General features: G+C 42.3%; 1 protein-coding gene across 1 annotated transcript in view; it reads right to left on the bottom strand.

Annotated features, from left to right (window-relative positions):
* Positions 1-13,130, bottom strand: part of ITFG2 (integrin alpha FG-GAP repeat containing 2) — a 33,145-nt gene extending 20,015 nt beyond the window's left edge. Inside the window, exons 1-5 of the mRNA XM_082256849.1 lie at positions 12,990-13,130; positions 12,816-12,911; positions 9,067-9,108; positions 6,548-6,704; positions 5,840-5,976 (exon numbers count right to left, since the gene is read on the bottom strand). Of these exons, the coding sequence (XP_082112975.1) occupies positions 5,840-5,976; positions 6,548-6,704; positions 9,067-9,108; positions 12,816-12,911; positions 12,990-13,085 (528 nt within the window). The 5' untranslated portion in view covers positions 13,086-13,130. The remainder of the gene's footprint in view (positions 1-5,839; positions 5,977-6,547; positions 6,705-9,066; positions 9,109-12,815; positions 12,912-12,989) is intronic.
* Between the last annotated feature and the right edge of the window lie 5,976 nt (positions 13,131-19,106).

Raw genomic sequence — 19,106 nt, 5'->3', positions numbered from 1 at the left:
TGGAATGTCTACTTTCCAAAAAGGGGTCATTTGGGGGGTATTTGTACTTTCCTGACCTTTTAGTGTCTCAAGAAATGAGATAGGCCTTCAGTACATCAGGTGTGATCAAGTGTGATCAATTTTCAATGAATAGCACCATAACTTGTGGACTCTATAACTTTCACAAAGACCAAATAATATACACTTATTTGTTTTTTTTTTACCAAAGATAAGTAGCAGTATAAATTTTGGCCAAAATTTGTGAAGAAAAATGACTAATTTGCAAAATTTTATGACAGAAACAAAGAAAAATGCGTTTTTTCACGATATTTTCAGTCTTTTTTTATTTATAGCACAAAAAATTAAAAACCCAGTATTGATCAAATACCATCAAAAGAAAGCTCTATTTGTGTGAAAAAAGGACACAATTTTTGTATGGGTACAGTGTTGCATGACTGAGTAATTCTCAGTCAAAGTGTGAGAGCGCTGAAAGCTGAAAATCGGTCTGGGCAGGAAGGGGGTGAAAGTGCACTGTAGGCAAGTGGTTAAATAAAAATCTTGATCTTTGAATCTGATCTGTACAAGATTCAACCTCTAGAAGTACATCTCTTCTGTTATTCTCAGAGTGGATTAGATATTTTGCTCCCCAACTATATAACTGGTAATTTAGATTTACCACTGCATATCTATATATTCATGAATAAATTGTCCTTTTTTAAACTTTACATAATAACTAAATACACCAAACTTTGAGGTTTCTATCTGATTAATCAATTAAATCGAAACAATAATTGTCCAACTAATCAATTATGAAAATAATCAGTTGCTGCTCTGATTCTGAGGTACAGTATCAAAAGCTTTAGCAAAATCTAGATAAACTGTGTCCACTGGACCTCTCTCATAGAACAATACTTTAAAGGAAACCTATAGCAAGGATATATGACGGAAACAATTTGTTGAACTCTCCCTAAAATACAAATTCCCTGTCATGCGAATCCAATGGCTTTGCTGACTGAACAAGTATGTAAATCTGAAGTGCCAACACTGACTTTTATTCTCTATTTGCTTACTTATTTCAAGTCAGTATCTCCAATCACTGAGGCATTAGACATCCAGGTCCATTAAACATCCAGGGATCAATCAGCCAATCCCCCGCTGAGAAAGCGGATGGCAGCTGTGTGCAGAGACAGAGCTGTCAGGTCCCCGCTGTTCTCTATGAGGGAATCGGATGAGAACGGACCGCTATACACATTATAATAATTGTAAAATCTCCTTTAGGATTTACTCAAATTATGTAGTGTACCTAATCAAACCTTCTCATCAATCTCTATGCAGTTAGGCAAGCCCTTGTACTACATACAAACGGCTACTGCCCCAACCTATACCTGGCCTTAACAGCAAGAAACACATGGAAGGGCGATGCATGTCAAACACAGAAAAATTTTCAACTCAACTTGCCAGCCAGCCTACACCAAACCGAATTGTCCTAACAGTTCATGTTTAAAAACAGGTGTTTATTATGCAAAAATTTACAAATAAATGCTTAAGCTGCAGAGGCCATGTCATGGCATCCCAGTATTATCTGCATGTTGCAGACTCTGTAGCTTACGCATGTATTTGCAAATGTGTGCAAACAAAATCCCTGTTTGTAACATGAGTGTTAAACAGGACGATTCGGTTTGTTGCAGTCTGGCAAGTTGAGCTGAAACTTTTTCTTTGTTTGACCCTTGTAGTACACACACAGTTAGGTCTGTATATACACTGCTCAAAAAAATTAAAGGAACACTTCGAAAACACATCAGATCCCAATGGGGAAAAAAAATATCATGCTGGATATCTTATACTAATACGGACTGGGTAATGTGTTAGGAATGAAAGGATGCCATGTCATTTGATGGAAATTAAAATTATGAACCTACAGTGGGCTGAATTCAAAGACACCCCCAAAAATCCAAGTGAAAAAACGATGCAGCAGGCTAGTCCATTTTGCTGAAATTTCATTGCAGAAACTCAAAATGGTCCTCATTAGTTTGTAAGGCCCCAAGTGCTTGCATGCATGCCTGACAATGTTGGGGCATGCTCCTAATGAGGCGACGGATGGGGTCCTTGGGTATTTCCTTCCAAATCTGGACCAGGGCATCACTGAGCTCCTGAACAGACTGAGGTGCAACCTGGGGGTGTTGGATGGACCCAAACATAATGTTCCAGAGGTATTCTATTGGGTTTAGGTCAGGCAAGCGTAGGGGCCATTCAATGGTATCAATTCCTTCATCCTCCAGAAGCTGGCTGCATACTCACGTAGGGTCTGACAATGAATCCCAGGATTTCATCCCGATACCCAATGGCAGTCACGGAGCCATGTCAGAGGCCTCCACCTATAAAACCATTCCTGTTTTGAAGGTTGTCTCATTGTTGCCCATCTAGTGCACCAGTTAATTCCATTAACACCAAAAGCAGCTGAAACTGCTTAACATCCCCCTCTGCTACTTAGCTGACCAGATCAATATCCCAGGAGTTTGACTTGATGCTATACTTTGATTAAAAAAAAAAAAAAGTGTTACTTTTTTTGAGCAGTGTATTTGGACACAGGCACAATTTTCATATTTTTGGCTCTGTATGCTACCAGAATAAAATTAAAACAAAACAATCCAAATAAATTTAGACTTTCAGCTTTAATTCAAGGGGTTGAACATAAAATAAAGTACACATTTTATTTTTACACTGCATATACACAGTCCCCCGTTTTCAGGGGCTCAAATGTTATTGGACAAATGAATATAATCATAAATAAAATGTTAATTTTTAATATTTTGTTGAGAACTCTTTACTGGCAAAGACTGCCTGAAGCCTGAAACCCATGGACATTACCAAAGACTGGGTTTCCTCCTTTCTGGTTTGCCAGGCTCTAACTGCAGCTGTCTTCAGTTTTTCTTTGTGGGTTATTCTGCCTTTAGTTTTGTCTTCAGCAAGTGAAATGCATGCTCAATTGGGTTGAGATCAGGGGATTGACTTGGCCATTGCAAAAGCTCCTGTGTTGCTTTTGCAGTGTGTTTTTGGATCATTGTTCATCTGCAGTGAAGCACCGTCCAATCAACTTTGCTGCATTTGGCTGAATCTGGGCTGACAGAATATCTCTAAACACTGCAGAATTCATCCGGCTGCTTCTTTCCTCTGTCGCATGATTAATAAACACCAATGAGCCAGTGCCACTGGAAGCCATGCATCCCCATGCCATCACTCTGCCTCCACCATGTTTTACAGATGACGATGTGTGCTTTGGATCATGAGCTGTTCCAAGCCTTCTCCACACTTTTTTCTTTCTGTCATTCTGATACAGATTCATTTTAGTTTCATCTGTCCAAAGAATGCATTTCCAGAACTGGTCTGGCTTTTAAGATGTTTTTTGGCAAAGTCTAATCTGGCTTTTCTATTCTTCAGGCTTATGAATGGTTTGCACCTTGTGGTGAACCCTCTGTGAAGTGAAGTCTTCTCTTGATTATAAACTTTGACAATGATACGCCCACCTCCTGGAGAGTGTCCTTCACTTGTCTGGATGTTGTGAATGGGTTCTTTTTTTTTTACCAAAGAGAGGATCCTGCGATCATCCACCACTGTTGTCTTCTGTGGACGTCCAGGCCTTTTTATGTTGCTGAGCTCACCAGTGCGTTCTTCTTACCTCAGAATGTACCAAACTGTTGATTTGACCACTCCTAATGTTGCTGCTATCTCTCTGATGGATTTGTTTCATTTTTGAAGCCTTACAATGGCCTGTTTCACTTGCATGGACAGCTCCTTTGAACGCATGATGAGAGTTCACAGCAGTAGAGTCCAAACACAAATACCACACTTAGAATCAACTCCAGATCTTTAACCTGCTTATCCAAAAATTATATAAACTATGTAGCGCCAAAGGATAAATACATTAAATATACTAAAATAGTGTCAATTAACAAAACATCTGTGTCTGTAAATGAATAAATGCATATGAAGGTCTATCACAATCAAAGTGCAAGTGCTCTTAAAATATGTAATAAGAAATCAATCCAGGTGATAAAAACTATTTCAGTGAATAACCAATTATTAAGATAAAGGAATAATATCACAATGGGTGCTTGTGCAAATAAATGGTCACACATATGCATACAATAGTGTGAAAAAAAAAATAAAAATAAGTGCACAAAAGTCCATAAAAGTGGGTGATTATCTTCTAAGCTGTGTAAGGTATCAAGGGACCAAGTGCTGGTGCTTGAATAACTAAAAGTGCCTTGGTGCATAAATGATAATGCTGGCTGCTCACAAGTTATAATGAGCCAAACCCGCTTTGTGAACACACAGGTGCTAATAGGTATGGATAGGTAGCTTCCTCCTGTCCTCCCTCTGTACAAAGGTGCTCCAGGTAAAAAAAATGACCAGATCTGCAGTATCCCTAACACAATGAAGGGGATAGGGTGGTCGCCTCCTCACACTCCTCTCTCCACCGTCAAGAGGAGTGTGAGGAGGCGACCACCCTTTCCCCTTCATTGTGTCAGTGAAACTGCAGATCTGGTCATTTTTTTACCTGGAGCACCTTTGTACAGAGGGAGGACAGGAGGAAGCTACCTATCCATACCTTTTAGCACCTGTGTGTGCACAAAGCGGGTTTGGCTCATTATAACCTGTGAGCCAAACCAGGAGGTGAGCGGCCAGCATTATCATTTATGCACCAAGGCACTTTTAGTTATTCAAGCACCAGCACTTGGTCCCTTAATACCTACACAGCTTAGAAGATAATCACCCACTTTTATGGATTTTATTTTTTTTTTTCACACTATTGTATGCATATGTGTGACCATTTATTTGCACAAGCACCCATTGTGATATTATTCCTTTATCTTAATAATTGGTTATTCACTGAAATAGTTTTTATCACCTGGATTGATTTCTTATTACATATTTTAAGAGCACTTGCACTTTGATTGTGATCTTCATATGCATTTATTCATTTACAGACACAGATGTTTTGTTAATTGACAATATTTTAGTATATTTAATGTATTTATCCTTTGGCGCTACATAGTTTATATAATTTTTGGATTGTTTCTGGTGTCAGGTGAATGCACTTTTATGTTGGCAGCCATTGGTCCCCATATCTGGCTATCTAGCTATTAATGGGGTACTATTTTTTTCTGTCTTTTATTGGTTAGAGCTGAATAATTACTCTTTATCAAATATTAGTTTTCTTTAACCTGCTTAATTGATGAAGAAATAACAAAGAAGAAGTAGCCCACACCTGGCCATGAAACAGCTTTTGATTCAATTGTCCTATTACTTTTAGTCCCTTGGAAAAAAAAAAAAAAAAAAAAAAGGGGGGGGGGGGTGGCTATTCTTAAGAGCTGTAATTCCCAAACCCTTCCTCCGATTTGGATGTACATACCCTCAAATTGAGAGTGTCAGCCCATATCCATTATAGAACTATAGTTTAAATATATTTTTGTAAATACCTGAAAAAAAATAAAAGTCTAGGCTATCTGGAATTCCTTGTCCTCATTGGCTGAGACATTGGCTCCTTCTGCTGTCAAAGCCAGGGTCAGAGAGAGGGTGGGGCCGAGCCACAACTCAATGTCTGAATGGACACACAGAGCAGTGGCTCAGCTTGGGTGCCCCCAAAGCAAGTTGCTTGCTGTGGGGGGGACTCGGCACGAGGGAAGGGCCAAAAGCCCAGACGAAGGACCCAAAAAGAGGAAGATCTGGGCTGCCTTGTGCAAAACCACTGCACAGAGCAGGTGAGTGACATATTTGTCATTTTTAAAATAAAACAAAAAATATCACAGTAAACTCTGTTTGACAACCAGGCTAACATTTACATGTTTCTGAAGCTTACCTGTCCCTCAAGAAGCCATTTTTTCAAAGGTACGAGCTGACCATAAGATAGGTCAGCATCTGGGGGACACTCCCAGCGGAAAGCCCGTACTACACGGTCAGTGTAACCCAAAACTAGCTCGTATCGGCCATCTCCATCTAAACAAGAAAACTGCACATAAGCTATAGAGAACAACTGAACCCTCTAAATATAGTCATGCAATATATTGGGAGAACTGTAAGCATGAAGTTAGGAAATAGTATTAGCTTTTTGCTTTGATACTGCTCTGACACCTATAAACTGGCTTCAATGTATCCATCAGATACAGCTCTAAATATGAGACGTCAGTTCAAAACACAAACTTTATGAAAGAACCAAAATACTTACTACATTTGCGCCCAAGTTACCTTTAATGCTGCTCCATTAGCTAGCTTTAAGATAATGAAACTCATGAAACAACTGGCTAGTCCAGTTTCAAGGTCATTTAATTACTGACAAAAAGGGAGTTGGGTGGGCTGGTGCAATACATCATCGATTAAAAACTGAAATACAAGTACAAGTGGGCTGAGCTCCCTGTACGCACCTTGTGAAGTTTTGTATGCCTACTGTACTGTAAGCACCTTTATTTCAAGAAAAAAAAATTTAAAGAATGGTAAAACTTTTAGGTCCTACAAATACAGCTGTGGATCACTAAAGCAAAAAAGGTATAGAATTTCAGTCTGCTTTTACCTATGTCACTTATCAAAACAAGCTTCGTATTGGCAGGCAGATGCTGAGTGTAGTTGGCTTTCGTTTCCTCTCCCGTAAATTCCCATGTAGTATCTAATTTGGAGCTTAAGTCAAAAAGATGAAACCATCCCTCGGCGCTGACTGCAACCACTAGATTCTTAAAGAAAAGTGATAAAGAACAGTAAATGACCAAATTACTATATATTTTAAAAGGTAATGCAAAGAGCAATAAATATACAAAGATTCTACAAACAGATTTCACCCTATTCCACTTAGATCACTGAAAGACAATGTTTGTTTTAGGTCTTATTAAATATTAAATTAAAGAGTAATAACACTTTTTTGAGAAACGAAACCACCCCACTCTGGGTGATCCATGTACATTGCAGGTATTTTTACAAACTTTGTACCAGAGATATACTTTTTCTGCTCCGAAAAAAAAAAGCCGTTTGCTGTTCTGTGTCTTGTATACTGATTATGAATGGAAGCAGACTTTTTCGTTAATTGATCAGCTGATTTACTTGCAGTACTCAAAGGCAGTGGTCCTCAACCCTGGCCTACAGGGCCCACTAACAGGCCAGATTTGCAAGATAACTGAAATACATCCCAGGTGATATCATTTGCTGCTCAGTGATTGCAGTACTCTAGTCTGCATCTCCCCAAGGTAATACTTAAAATCTGGCCTGTTAGTGGGCCCTGAGGACCGGAGTTAAGGACCACTGATCTAAGGAAAGCAGCAGGGCATACATATATTTATAATTAACCCTTTAGGAGCATCCAAAAAAAAAAATTCTGACATACTTTAGTGCAAACTTCTGGGAAAATCAGTGAGCCAATCACACAAGTAGGAAATAACATTTCTGGAGGTGTGCAGAACACCTGCAAATTGCCATACTGCATTGAGTTTTACAGAAAATGAATTCTCTGCAGATTGGAAAGAAAAGATAATTGTTTTAATATTTTTCTATTACAATAGGACTTGTGTTGCAATTGTATGCCTTTTTTCCCAACAAAAGTCAAGTTACCCTTAAACTAATGGCTTAAAATATGGAAGCCATTGGATAATCATGCCATTCAAGTAAATAGCATTTTCAGAAGACAAAAATCAGCAGTGGCAGCCTATAAATTTACTAAGTGCAGGTTTTCTTGACCAAACGTTATGGATCTTTAACACTGCCTTCATGTAGTAGTGCCATAATTGGTGGATATTACCTTTTATACTGGAGTCATAGACAGAAGAGTTCAGTTAAATTCTGATGAAAATATCCAAACATATACGAACATGCAAAAAAGATATTCAAGAGATTGTCAACTAGGGAAGAAGGGGTAAAACTACTCTAGTAAAGATGCGCAAACACCTACATACCTGAAGCACCCTCCCAAACGTATCTAGGATACTGAATCTTAAACTGTTTTGCCAGGAAAAGCATCAACATTTCTTGAGAATACAGAAATCATTTGTGCCTCCTGACATTTCTACTGATGGGTAAGATGGCTTACCCTGTATAGGGGCAGCAAGCTCTGACACTACCCAAAGCTGTCCAAGATTAGCCTCTCAGAATGGCACAGCATTCCATCATGACAGAGAGTTTAGGAGGCTTCATGAGCTGACAAGAAGCATGTTGATAGGAATGACAGAGAGATGAGCTCATCACTGTGCTGCTTCTTTAACTGTCAAGAAAAAATTTAAGGCAAGTACAGGATGTTCTGGGCACTGGCCATCAGACTAAAAGCATCTAACAGCAAAAAAAAAAAAAAAAGTACTGCAGGGTTAACCTCTGGATTTAAAGTGAAACTTTAGTCAGAAAATGAAGTCCTGCTAGATACCTTCAGGATGACCCCTTTTGCAAGTATACCTATGTGAAAAGGTTAGAAATAAGTGCTTATACTGTTTCAAATCCAGTAATACAGTAATACCCCTTATTACACTGTCTCAGCCTGCTCTGCACATGCTCAGTTGCTAATTTTTTTTTTTTTTTTTTTTTTTTAGGCACTGCCAAATTTGTAGAGGACAGCCTTAAAGTGGAATTAAACCCTCCTATCATTTACAGCCAAGGAAGCTGCTTCTGTTTGATCTGAAAAAAAGTCATAGTGCTGCACATGTGATCAGTAATGACACCAGTCCTTTGATGGTTTAACAGTTTGGTTGAGGAAACAAGCAAATGTGACAGTTAGTAATTCTGGCATTCTAGGAATGGAACTTTTTTTAAATCAATGAGTTTAGTTACGCTTAATGATTTACTCTGAAGCTCTGGGCTTTAACAAAATGGCAGCCTCTGGCAAGAAGAAACCGGAGCAACGCTGAAGGAAATTTACAGCACGCACGTTTTAGCAGCATAATTATTATTTAGAATGCATGTTCCTTGCTAAAGAACATTATTGTTCAAGTTGTTATGGGTAAAATTCCACTTCAAGCTGAACATCAAAGTTGATCTTAAATCGTGACTACTACTGTGTATTTTATTACGGTCTACCTACTGGAAAGAAAGAGAAAAAAAAAAAATCAGCTTTACTCTTACCTTTCCTTTGTTGCAAACATCTCCTACACCGACACAGGTCAGCTGAAAAATACGCCAGGCAAAGGGTTTTAGATTTGAAAGAATTAGAACCAGTATACCAACACATAAGAGCTATCAGAATCAACTCCGGGCAGTACTATATATTTATGTTTCCTTAATGTATAACTACAGTAGAGGCAAAATGTTTTCTTTAGTTTTGGATAGAGTGGAGAAGGAATAGAACACCTGTCAGTTTTTTATCATTGTCTGTGCGCCCCCGTTAGACAGATGCACCCTCTTTTTTTTTTGTCCTGTTTCCCATTATCAGTAACAGTTAAAACTAAAAACATTCCAAATTTTGGTTGTCCCCAATGGATGCCCTTAAAGTGCGGGGATTTCCTCTCACTTTTTTTGCCTTTGGGACAGGAAGTGAATGGAAATCTCCCCAATGGGGCAAAGATGACAAAAAAAAAAATCTGACAGGAGTATAACCCTCCCTTACTCTATCCAAATAAAAAATAAAATAAAATAAAGCTTTGCCCTTAGTTCGACTTTAACCACTTGCCGACCGCTCACATGGAGCGTACTGCGGCAAAGTGGCTCGATTCCGTCCAGCAACGTAGACCTACGTCGCTGGACTCCTCCCCTTGTGGGCAGCGCGCGCACACCGCCGGAGGCTCGCTCCCGCTGTATTCAGACACAGCGGGAGTCGGGCCAGGGGAGGAGAGGCGGTGATCACCGCCGCTCTTCCCCGATCTTCAGGGATCGAGTGAGGAAATCCGCCCGCTTGTGTAAACAAAGTGGGCGGATCTCCTATGTGACAGGCAGGGACAGATTACAGGATTCAGCATAGCTGAACCTGCGATCTGTGTCTGTGTCACACAGTCACCTCCCCCCCACACACACGTCAGTAAGCACCAGGCATACATTTAACCCCTTGATCACCAATAAAGTTAACCCCTTCCCTGCCAGTGTCGCAGATCGCCGACATTACTCGTTAAAAAAAAAAAAAACAATAAAAATTACATACATCTTTCTCGTAGTTAGTAGCTGCAATAACTTTTGCGCAAACCAATCAAAATACGCTTATTGAGATTTTTTTACCAAACATAGGTAGCAGAAAACAAATTGGCCTAAAATGTTACAAAATTTTCATTTTTACATTTTTTGGGGGGGGGGGGGGGGGGGAATTTGATATAAAAGAAAAATTTGAAAAATATTGTTATTTTTTCAAAATTGTCGCTCTTTTTTTGTTTATAGCGAAAAAAGTAAAAACCGCACAGGTGATCAAATACCACCAAAAGAAAGCTCCATTTGTGGGGAAAAAAAGGACATAAATGTTATTTGGGTACAGCGTTGCACGCCCGCGCAATTGTCCGTTAAATTAACGCAGTGCCGAATCGCAAAATATGGCCTGGTCAGGAATGGGGTAAAATCTTCCGGTCTTAAAGCGGTTAAAAATACGCTCATTGAGAACTTTTTTGTCAAAGACATGTAGCTAAATACATTTTGGCCCAAATATATGACAAAAATTGAATATATTATATATTTTTTAACTGTCAGTAGAAAAATAATGTTTTTTTTTTTAAATTGTCGCTCTTTTTTTATTAATATTGCAAAAAATGAAAAGCGCAGAGGTGATCAAATACCACCAAAAGAAAGCTGTGTTTGTGGGAAAAAAAGGTCGTAAATTTCGTTTTGGTACAGGGTTGCATGACCGCGCAATTGTCAGTTAAAGATGCGAAGTGCCAAGTTGCAAAAAGTGGCCTGGGCGTAAAGCAGGAAAATCCTCCGGTGGTAAAGTGGTTAAAGGAGAACTACAGGCAAACTTTTTTCCATTTTGAATAGAAAAAAAAGAAGAAGGTGGGGGGGTTGGCTCTCTGGGAATTTAAAGTTACACCACATTCCAAAACAAACGTAAAAGAGTAAAATATATTGGGTGACTTTTTCTGTGTACCCGCTCAACAAATCACACAACAGAGTAGGTTAAACTTTCTTTATAAATATAAGTGGTCTAAAATCCATATGCTTCAAAGTTTTTTAGTTTTTTTTTTTGTCTAAGAAACGGCAGTGAGAGGTAGCATCAATCGAGAGCTATAATGACACCTTAAGACCCGGTCTACACTAGTGCGACTTGTCAGCCTGACAAGTCGCGCTCCCTCGTGTGACCGCTACAGGACCTGTTCTAATAGGAGCGACACAAGTCGCTCCGACTTAGAAAAAGGGTCCTGTACTACTTCGGGGCGACCTCGGAGCGACTTGCATAGACATCCATTATGTGAAGTCCCTGCAAGTGGCTTCGAAGTCGTGGTGCAATGTAATGCACAAGTCGCCCCCGAAGTAGTAAGGAGTCGTGTCGCCATAGTGTGAACCGACTCCGAGTCTCTTTCACATGGGGCGGAATACGTCCAAGCAGATCTACCTGCTCAGCAGGGGATCTCACTGCTATTCCCCCCTGAGCAGGCAGATGAAGGGTCTGTGTGCCCCTTGCTATGCAGGCCGGACACGTACACAGCCCGCTGCACTCTATGGGGCGGTTGGATGGAAACAAACTGGTTGTCCGTTTCCATCCGATTGTCATCCGATCTGCCCAATGGATGGCAAAGTATCCCCATCCATCTGTTTTAGCAGACCGGATTGGATGCTGGCAGGTAACAGCGGCACATGCTCACTGACATCCGCCACCGCACCATATAGAACAATGGGTGGTCCGATTGGGTCCGCCAGAAAAACAGACAGGCGGACCCGATCGGTCCACTGGTGTGAAAGGGGCCTTAAGGAGACCAGTTACTTCAAATACCAATTTACACACTAATTATACAACTTACACCTCAAGTCTGATTATCCAGGACTAATGGAAAGTTCCACAGTAATTAGTCAGAAGGTATTCAGAAGAGGGTGAAAATAATGACTGTAGCTCTGATGCTTATCAAAGATTTTAGGACTTGCGGTACTGGTAGGGGGTACACAGGAGACCCCTAGGAATCCCCCGCAGTGTAAACAAAAGTGGCAGCCATGTAGTATGTATGCCACTAGGCTTTTTTCAGCGGGAACATGGGAAATCGCAGTATTGCACCTCCAGCCCTGAATGTATGTAATGGCAAGGGGTGTTCTGGAGGGTATACTGATGCTGGCTACTAGGGAAACAGTTATTGCTGGAGGGGGTCTATTTTTTTGCGTGGGGGGGGTCTATTGTTGCTGGTGAAGGATCTCTTGCTGCCAGGGGTGGGGTTCAATTATTGCTGGGAGGGATCTAATGTTGCTGGTGGGTCTATTGATGCTGACTGATGGGTGTCAAATGTTGCTAGGGTGGATCTATTGTTGCTGAGGGTACCACTCTTGCTAGCTATTTTACAGTCTTTCTTGATGTCATTAAATTCCATACAAATTACTTAGCACCACAAAATGATACTTGCTTCTGTAATCTCTAAAACGGGAATTACTGGAAGGTGGAACCAAAAACCAGTGCTCAGATGTGAGCATGGGGCAGAGATAAGGGGTGACTCAGAAGGGGGGGGGGGGGGAGATCCTGCACCTATTCTGAGAGAAAAAAAAGCACCACTTGCCACAAAGGAGGATAATACTTGGAGTATGCAAACTGTGGCACTCAAGATGTTGCAAAACTACAAGTCCCATGATGCATAGCAAGACAATGACAGCAACAAGCATGACACCCAGAGACAGAGGCATGATGGGATTTGTAGTTTTGCAACAGCTGGAGGGACACAGTTTGCATATCCCTGCGTGTGGCAGCATGAGGGCTCTCTCACCATGCCAGTACAGCAGCGGGTCAGCCAGGGCTTGCTCTCATCGTTCTTGTATACATGCAGCTTCCCACTGGTATCTCCCAGGATCAGTTCATTCAGCTGGAAGGAGAAAGGGGCGTGGTGAGTACATCAGTCATGTGACCAGCCACCCTCATGTATCCCCCCATCCCCGGTTACCGAATCATTGTCCGCGTCTCCGAGGCACAGCGCATGCGGGAAGAGCGAGCCGCTGAACTCCAGCACGGCCCGCTGGACATAGCTGAGGGAGCGCATGGCCGCCCTGCTCTGTATCACTGGTCGCACATCACTACAACACGCTCCACCTCCATCAGGACAGCAGATACTTCCCAACCACTGGAAGAGCCCGGAAGTGATGTCAGTGGATAGAACAGGAAGTGGGTGGAGCGTACACTGTGTGAACGGAGCCCGAGAGAATATATAAGGAAGGCTTCTGACAAAAAATTCAGTGCTGTTTCAGTGGCTGTGAGGGGGGCTTCTAATCACATTGACTACAGCCCTACACCTTACCACTAGGGATGCCACCTCATTCCTTTGAACCAGGACACATTTAATTACACAGGTTCTGAACCAGGACACATATTAATTACACAGGTTCTGAACCAGGACACATATTAATTACACAGGTTCTGAACCAGGACACATATTAATTACACAGGTTCTGAGGCAGATTAACCATTTAAAGACCAAGCCTATTTCTGACACATGTTCTTTACAAGTTAAAATCAGTATTAGAAAATGACTTAGAACCCCCAAACATTAACCACTTGCCGTCAGTATATTTACTGCGGCACTAAGCCGCTCCTGGGCAAACCGACATAGATCTACGTCGCTGGCCCAGGAGCCTGTAGGGGGTGAGCGCGCACGGCCGGAGGCGCGTTCCCGCCCCCCGCTCGTTCACGGGCATCCCGGCGCGTGTGACCGGCAGCTCCGATGTCTGCCGGGCACTCGTGATCTCCCACTGGAGAGGGAGAAAGGCAGACGGCTGATGTAAACACAACCGTCTGTCATTCTCTCTGATGTAAGTGCAGAGACTATACGATCCTGCTATGTAGGATCGTATATAAACAAGGATAAAAACAACAAGGGTGTGGGACTTTAAGTGAGGTAACTAGACAAAAAGAGTTTATTAATTGAATAGCTGTACATATAACAATAATGGTATCATGAGCACATACAGGGATATAGTATACAATGAATTGCATAATACATATTGAATCAACAAAAAATACTCATGCATCATTTCTAGGATCAAACCTGGATCTCTCGAGAAACAATGGATACAATAAAACATCATAATCTCTGTGTGTTCACGAATTGAAATATGTCACATTGCAATAGTATATTGAGTAATTTGTAGGCTCAACGCGTTTCGTTGACCTCCGTCCACTCATCAGGAGCTTAAATGTAGGTTTATGTATCTAAGAAGAAAAATATATATCATAAAAATGAACTGTATAATGTCAAGTTTGTAGTGAGGGGTAATATGGAAAAACCACTACCTGAAGTAGTGTCACAGATCCATGAGCCATCCAGTATAGGAGAGGGAAACCAGAGCAACTCCAGGGGACGCCTAACCCGGGGCTGAGGCGTGGATGATCTCCAGCACATCGGGCTGCATAGAGAAAGGGGCCATAGGCAGGATGGAATGCGGCTTTGAGAGCTTCAAAATGATACTTCAGAGAGAGAGAGAAGCAGTAAGGGCACACTGGGACCACAATGGAGTCTAAAAATATATCTGTATCAAAGAGGAAAAAAAGTATCTCCCAGTGGAGGAGGGGGTGTTGAAAGAAAAATGGAAAGTGTTGGGGTGAAAATGAAAATAAGGTGCAAAAGTGAATGGTACCGACTAGGCATGTGCCTAGTGAAACGGTGCCCAATTAGTAACAAACCGTGAGTGAGGAGTGAAATAAGTATATGGAGTGAAATAGTGATAATTGGATTACCAGCACATAAAGGATAAAAAGGATTGCTGATCCGATCCAAGCTGCTAGTCCCGAGGTGCGCGAGTGAGTCCACGCCAGCGCCATGCTGACGTCAGTATATATGGACGGACATGGTAACTCCTACATCCGGTCGCTCAGACCGGAAATGGGTAGGAGCGGGCCGCCCCTGGCGTCAGAAGGAAAAAGTGTAGGCATGGCAACAGGACGCCAATAGACGTCACGTACCAAGCACACCAAGCATGGCGCCTATGGAGGGCGTGACACCCCATCTCCGGCCCGGATGCGTAAGCAGAGACAGGCGAGGGAGGGAGGTGGCCTGCCAACCATCGCAGCCCAGGGTGAGGAGGCCCAGAGTGACTCCAAGGGGAGCCCTCTCCAGACTGGATATAAAAGAGGCACAGTCAATTGAAATCATGCACTATAATGATACTAAGAAAAACTGATGAAAATGTATTAAAAATAATAATTGGACTATGTATGAAATGATAAAAAATCTCCCTGAAAAAGGGGAGGGTGTGGCAAACGTATAAACATGTAGGATCGTATGTCTCTGTGGTTACTTCACTAGCCACGCCCCCCCAGTTAGAAACACGCCCCTAGGGATACATTTAACCCACTGATCACCAATAAAGATAACCCCTTCCCTGCCAGTGTCATTTTGACAGTAACAGTGCATATTTATAGCACTGATTACTGTAGTAATGTCACTGGTACCCCCAAAAGTGTCAAAAATGTCAGTCAAGGGTCCGATCTGTCCGCCGCAATGTCACAGTCCCGCAAAAAAAATCGCAGATCGTCGCCGTTACTAGTTAAAGAAAAAACAATAAAAATGACATAAATCTGCGATGCATACTAGCTCATTATGTGTTTCTCTTTCAGGTTGGGAAAAAATAAATAACATTTTTTTATGAGTTTACAACCACTTTAAATACCACAAAAAGAAATCTCTTTGTGTGAAAAAAAAAATGAAAAAAAATTCAACTGGGTAAAGCGCTGCATGACCGCGCAATTGTCATTCAAAGTGCAACAGCGCGGAGCCTAAAGAACACACGCATTTGTTATCTATCACCTGGCAGTAGGCAGTCAGTATTTTAGCAATGTACAAAATAACAATGAGGGGAACTCTGGCCAGTAAGTTAAACATATACAATGTATCAGTGTGGACATGTGCTGCCGTCCGCTCAGGAATTAAAATAATTTGTAACATTTCACCAGAGGGAGATCGTTCTCTGAATGAAAGCATGCACCGTTTCATATTATTTCTATGTGAATTTATTTATAGAACTATCTTCCTCTGCTGCAAGATACCCAAAGTATATATGTCAGTGTTTCTCAAACTGTGTGCCGTGGCACACTAGGGAGAATTGTAGGTGTTCAGTGGGAATTCAGTGGCATCAGGAGGGAGGGCTCTCGTAATCAGTGGCGTAATCGGGGGGGGGGGGGGGCTGACCCAGGCTATAGTTCGTTTTACATTATTAGCCCCGAGTCCAGGGCAGCAGGCCGATTCTCCTCTGCCCTCTACTGCAGCAGCCGCACTGGTTGCTAGGATCGCCTGCCGCCTGGCATCTCGCAAGGATAGAGTGAGGCGAGGGCCCAGCATTCAGAGCGGAGGAGGATTTCAATTCCTCCTCTGCTACTCCGCCTCAATTTTGGCTCCAGCTCCACTCACCTCCCTCCTTCTTCTCCAGCGCCTTGCGGCTCAGAGCTTGAGGGAAGGGAGCACGAGCACCACACCACATGTCTGAGAGAGGACCCTTTTTTTTGGTGCCCCGCAAGACAAGAAACACTCGTATATGTGAACAATAAGAAGCCTCCCTCGCACACCAATAAAGTTTCAATTTACATGTAATAGACGCATTGCCATCACTTTGAAGATTGTTTCTCCGTGTCTTAAAGCGTTTAAAGTGCAAAGTCCATGTGTTCCATGCAACCGGATTAGCATTATATATTCCATTAGGTGCATGCATGCATGTTTATACTCATCCGTCCTTGGAGCCAAAAAAAAGGTTAGAACCAGACTTTAATGGTGAAAGAAAGACCTTCTTTGTGCATGAGTTTCCCAGTCCATGGTAGATCACGCAGTTCAAAGAGTGAGGAGGTATATGGTAAAATGGCCTGACCGTTTTTGCCAGGCACAGGCCCGCTGCTTCAGAGGCAAATAAAAAAAAACGTAAAAATTATAAAACGTATTTTATTATTAAGAAAATGAACAAAGTGTGTGTGGGTGTCAGGATATGTAACAGTTAAACCTGACTTCAGAGGCAAAGAAAGGGATGAGGGCTTCTGGCAGATGTAGCAAATTGCGACTGCGCCACAAAAAAAAACACTCCTGTCTGGTACCTATTGCAGCTTGCAGGTAGCCAAAACGCGACTCAAAGACAAATTTTTCTACCCCGCCCCCCAGTTGCACATTTAAATGAAGCCTTGGGGGTCATTCACACCACAACACATATGCGTTGTGTTACAGTGCGTTTGTTGTAATGCGTTGGTGTGCGTTTTACATATTTTGCATTTGTTTTTTATCTTTTTTGCATTGATTTGCCATGCAGTTCATTACGTTTATGCATGTTTGCATGCATTTGAGTTGTGTTGTGCTGAAAAACAGTAGTGTGTGCTGTACTTTTTTCAGCGCTGGGCAAATGCAAAGCGGTCGTGTGAACTGCATTAGGCTTCTTCCGAAAAAAAAAATAAAAGTAAGTAGCTACACATATGCTGCTGTCTTTTAATATTAGGGCATTTACCTGTCTAGGCATCAAGCAATGTACTCACCAGAGCCGATTATACAATCGACTATCGGGTGCTGGCGCCGCCATATTGACTAAGGGAAACCAGCAGTGAAGCCTTGAGTCATCACAGCTGGTTTCCTACTGCGTACGCTCAAAGCGTGCTGAGCTTTGTCCATTGGCCGCAGTCTTCTGGAATCTGTGAAGTTTCCCAGAAGGCTGTGGGGGGAGGAGAGGGACTGACCTGAGACAAAAGTGGGAGTGGGTACCTGTCAAAACTAGGTACCTGCTCACCCCAAAAGGTGCCAAATGTGGCAGCAGAGGGGAGGAGGAGGCAGAAAAGCGGAGCTTCCCCTTAGGGAACCATTATTCTTTGGATGCCATGCATTGGGAATGTGCTCGCAAAGGTACTACCGTGCATCTGGAGAAGCCTTAGAGCAGGGGTCGGCAACCTATGGCCCAGCATCCTGCGAGATCCATGAACAAGGAGGAGATTGCCTATTTACTGTGCATGCGCAAGGTTACGGCTCTGACAAACAGAAAGGGCAGCAGCACACTACACTGCAAATGCGGAAGACAACAGTTAAAATGGCGCCCGCTTTGGCCGGGAAGGAAAAATTTAGAATTAACGTTGAATAAAAGTAGGAAACATTCAAAGGGGTTAATAATAATGTAGAATGTTAAGGGAAGCTTTCCCATACTAGCTGTATTAAGGAACAGCATTTGAGGAGGGGAGTTTACTACACACGCAACGATTGTTGGCCGTGAATTTTCGGCCAACGTCCGATCGGCCGATTGTCGGCTTGTTAGTATGATGCTTCCGACAACCAACTGCGACTTTTCGGCCGAACAAAATCTGGTGTGCATGCTATAAAATTTTTGTTGGACGTCAACAGAACGGCTGATTTTCCGTCAGTCAGTACAGATTTCGGCAGACAAAAATCAGATGAGCAAGACTGGGCATGCTCAGAGAAGAAGAAACACACGGAAAGTAAACCAGAACATGACATCACTTCTGAAGTTGGTTGTTGTTGGCCGAGAAAATTTGTGTGCAGTCTAGAGCACATTTCAACCAACACAACAACACTGGACAAAAGACGGCCGATCGGTCGGCCAACAATCGGTGCGTGTGTACGAGGCATAAGGTTGCTGACCCCTGTACTAGAGAAACAAAATGTTATTTTGCAAAAAACCACAAGGTGGCCCTGTACACAAAGCTGAATGAGTTCAGAAGCCTTTATTCCATAAAGCTATACAAGGCAACTATTGTGGCTTCTTTAACCACTTACCAACCGCCCGCCACAGATATACTGCAGCAGGCTGGCTCGGCTGCACGAATCGCTGTACATGTACGCCAATCTGTAGGAGCGATCCTGGGGGTGCACGGAAGCTGACTTATGGGGCTGGCGGCCGTAATTGCTTACGGGCACCCGCGATTTCTCCCTGTGGAGACAGAACAGCGGTCTGCTGTTGTAAACACAGCAGACCGTTGTTCTCTCAGTTATCATCACAGGGCTCCTGTGTTCCTCCTATTTAGGATCACAGGTCTCTGTATTGATTCCACAAGCCCCTCCCCCCCACAGTTAGAAAACACCCACTAGGCATAC

Source organism: Pelophylax lessonae (assembly GCF_965119305.1).
Source record: "Pelophylax lessonae genome assembly, chromosome: 4".
NCBI classification, from domain to species: Eukaryota; Metazoa; Chordata; class Amphibia; order Anura; family Ranidae; genus Pelophylax; species Pelophylax lessonae.
This window is presented reverse-complemented; position numbering and strand designations above follow the sequence as displayed.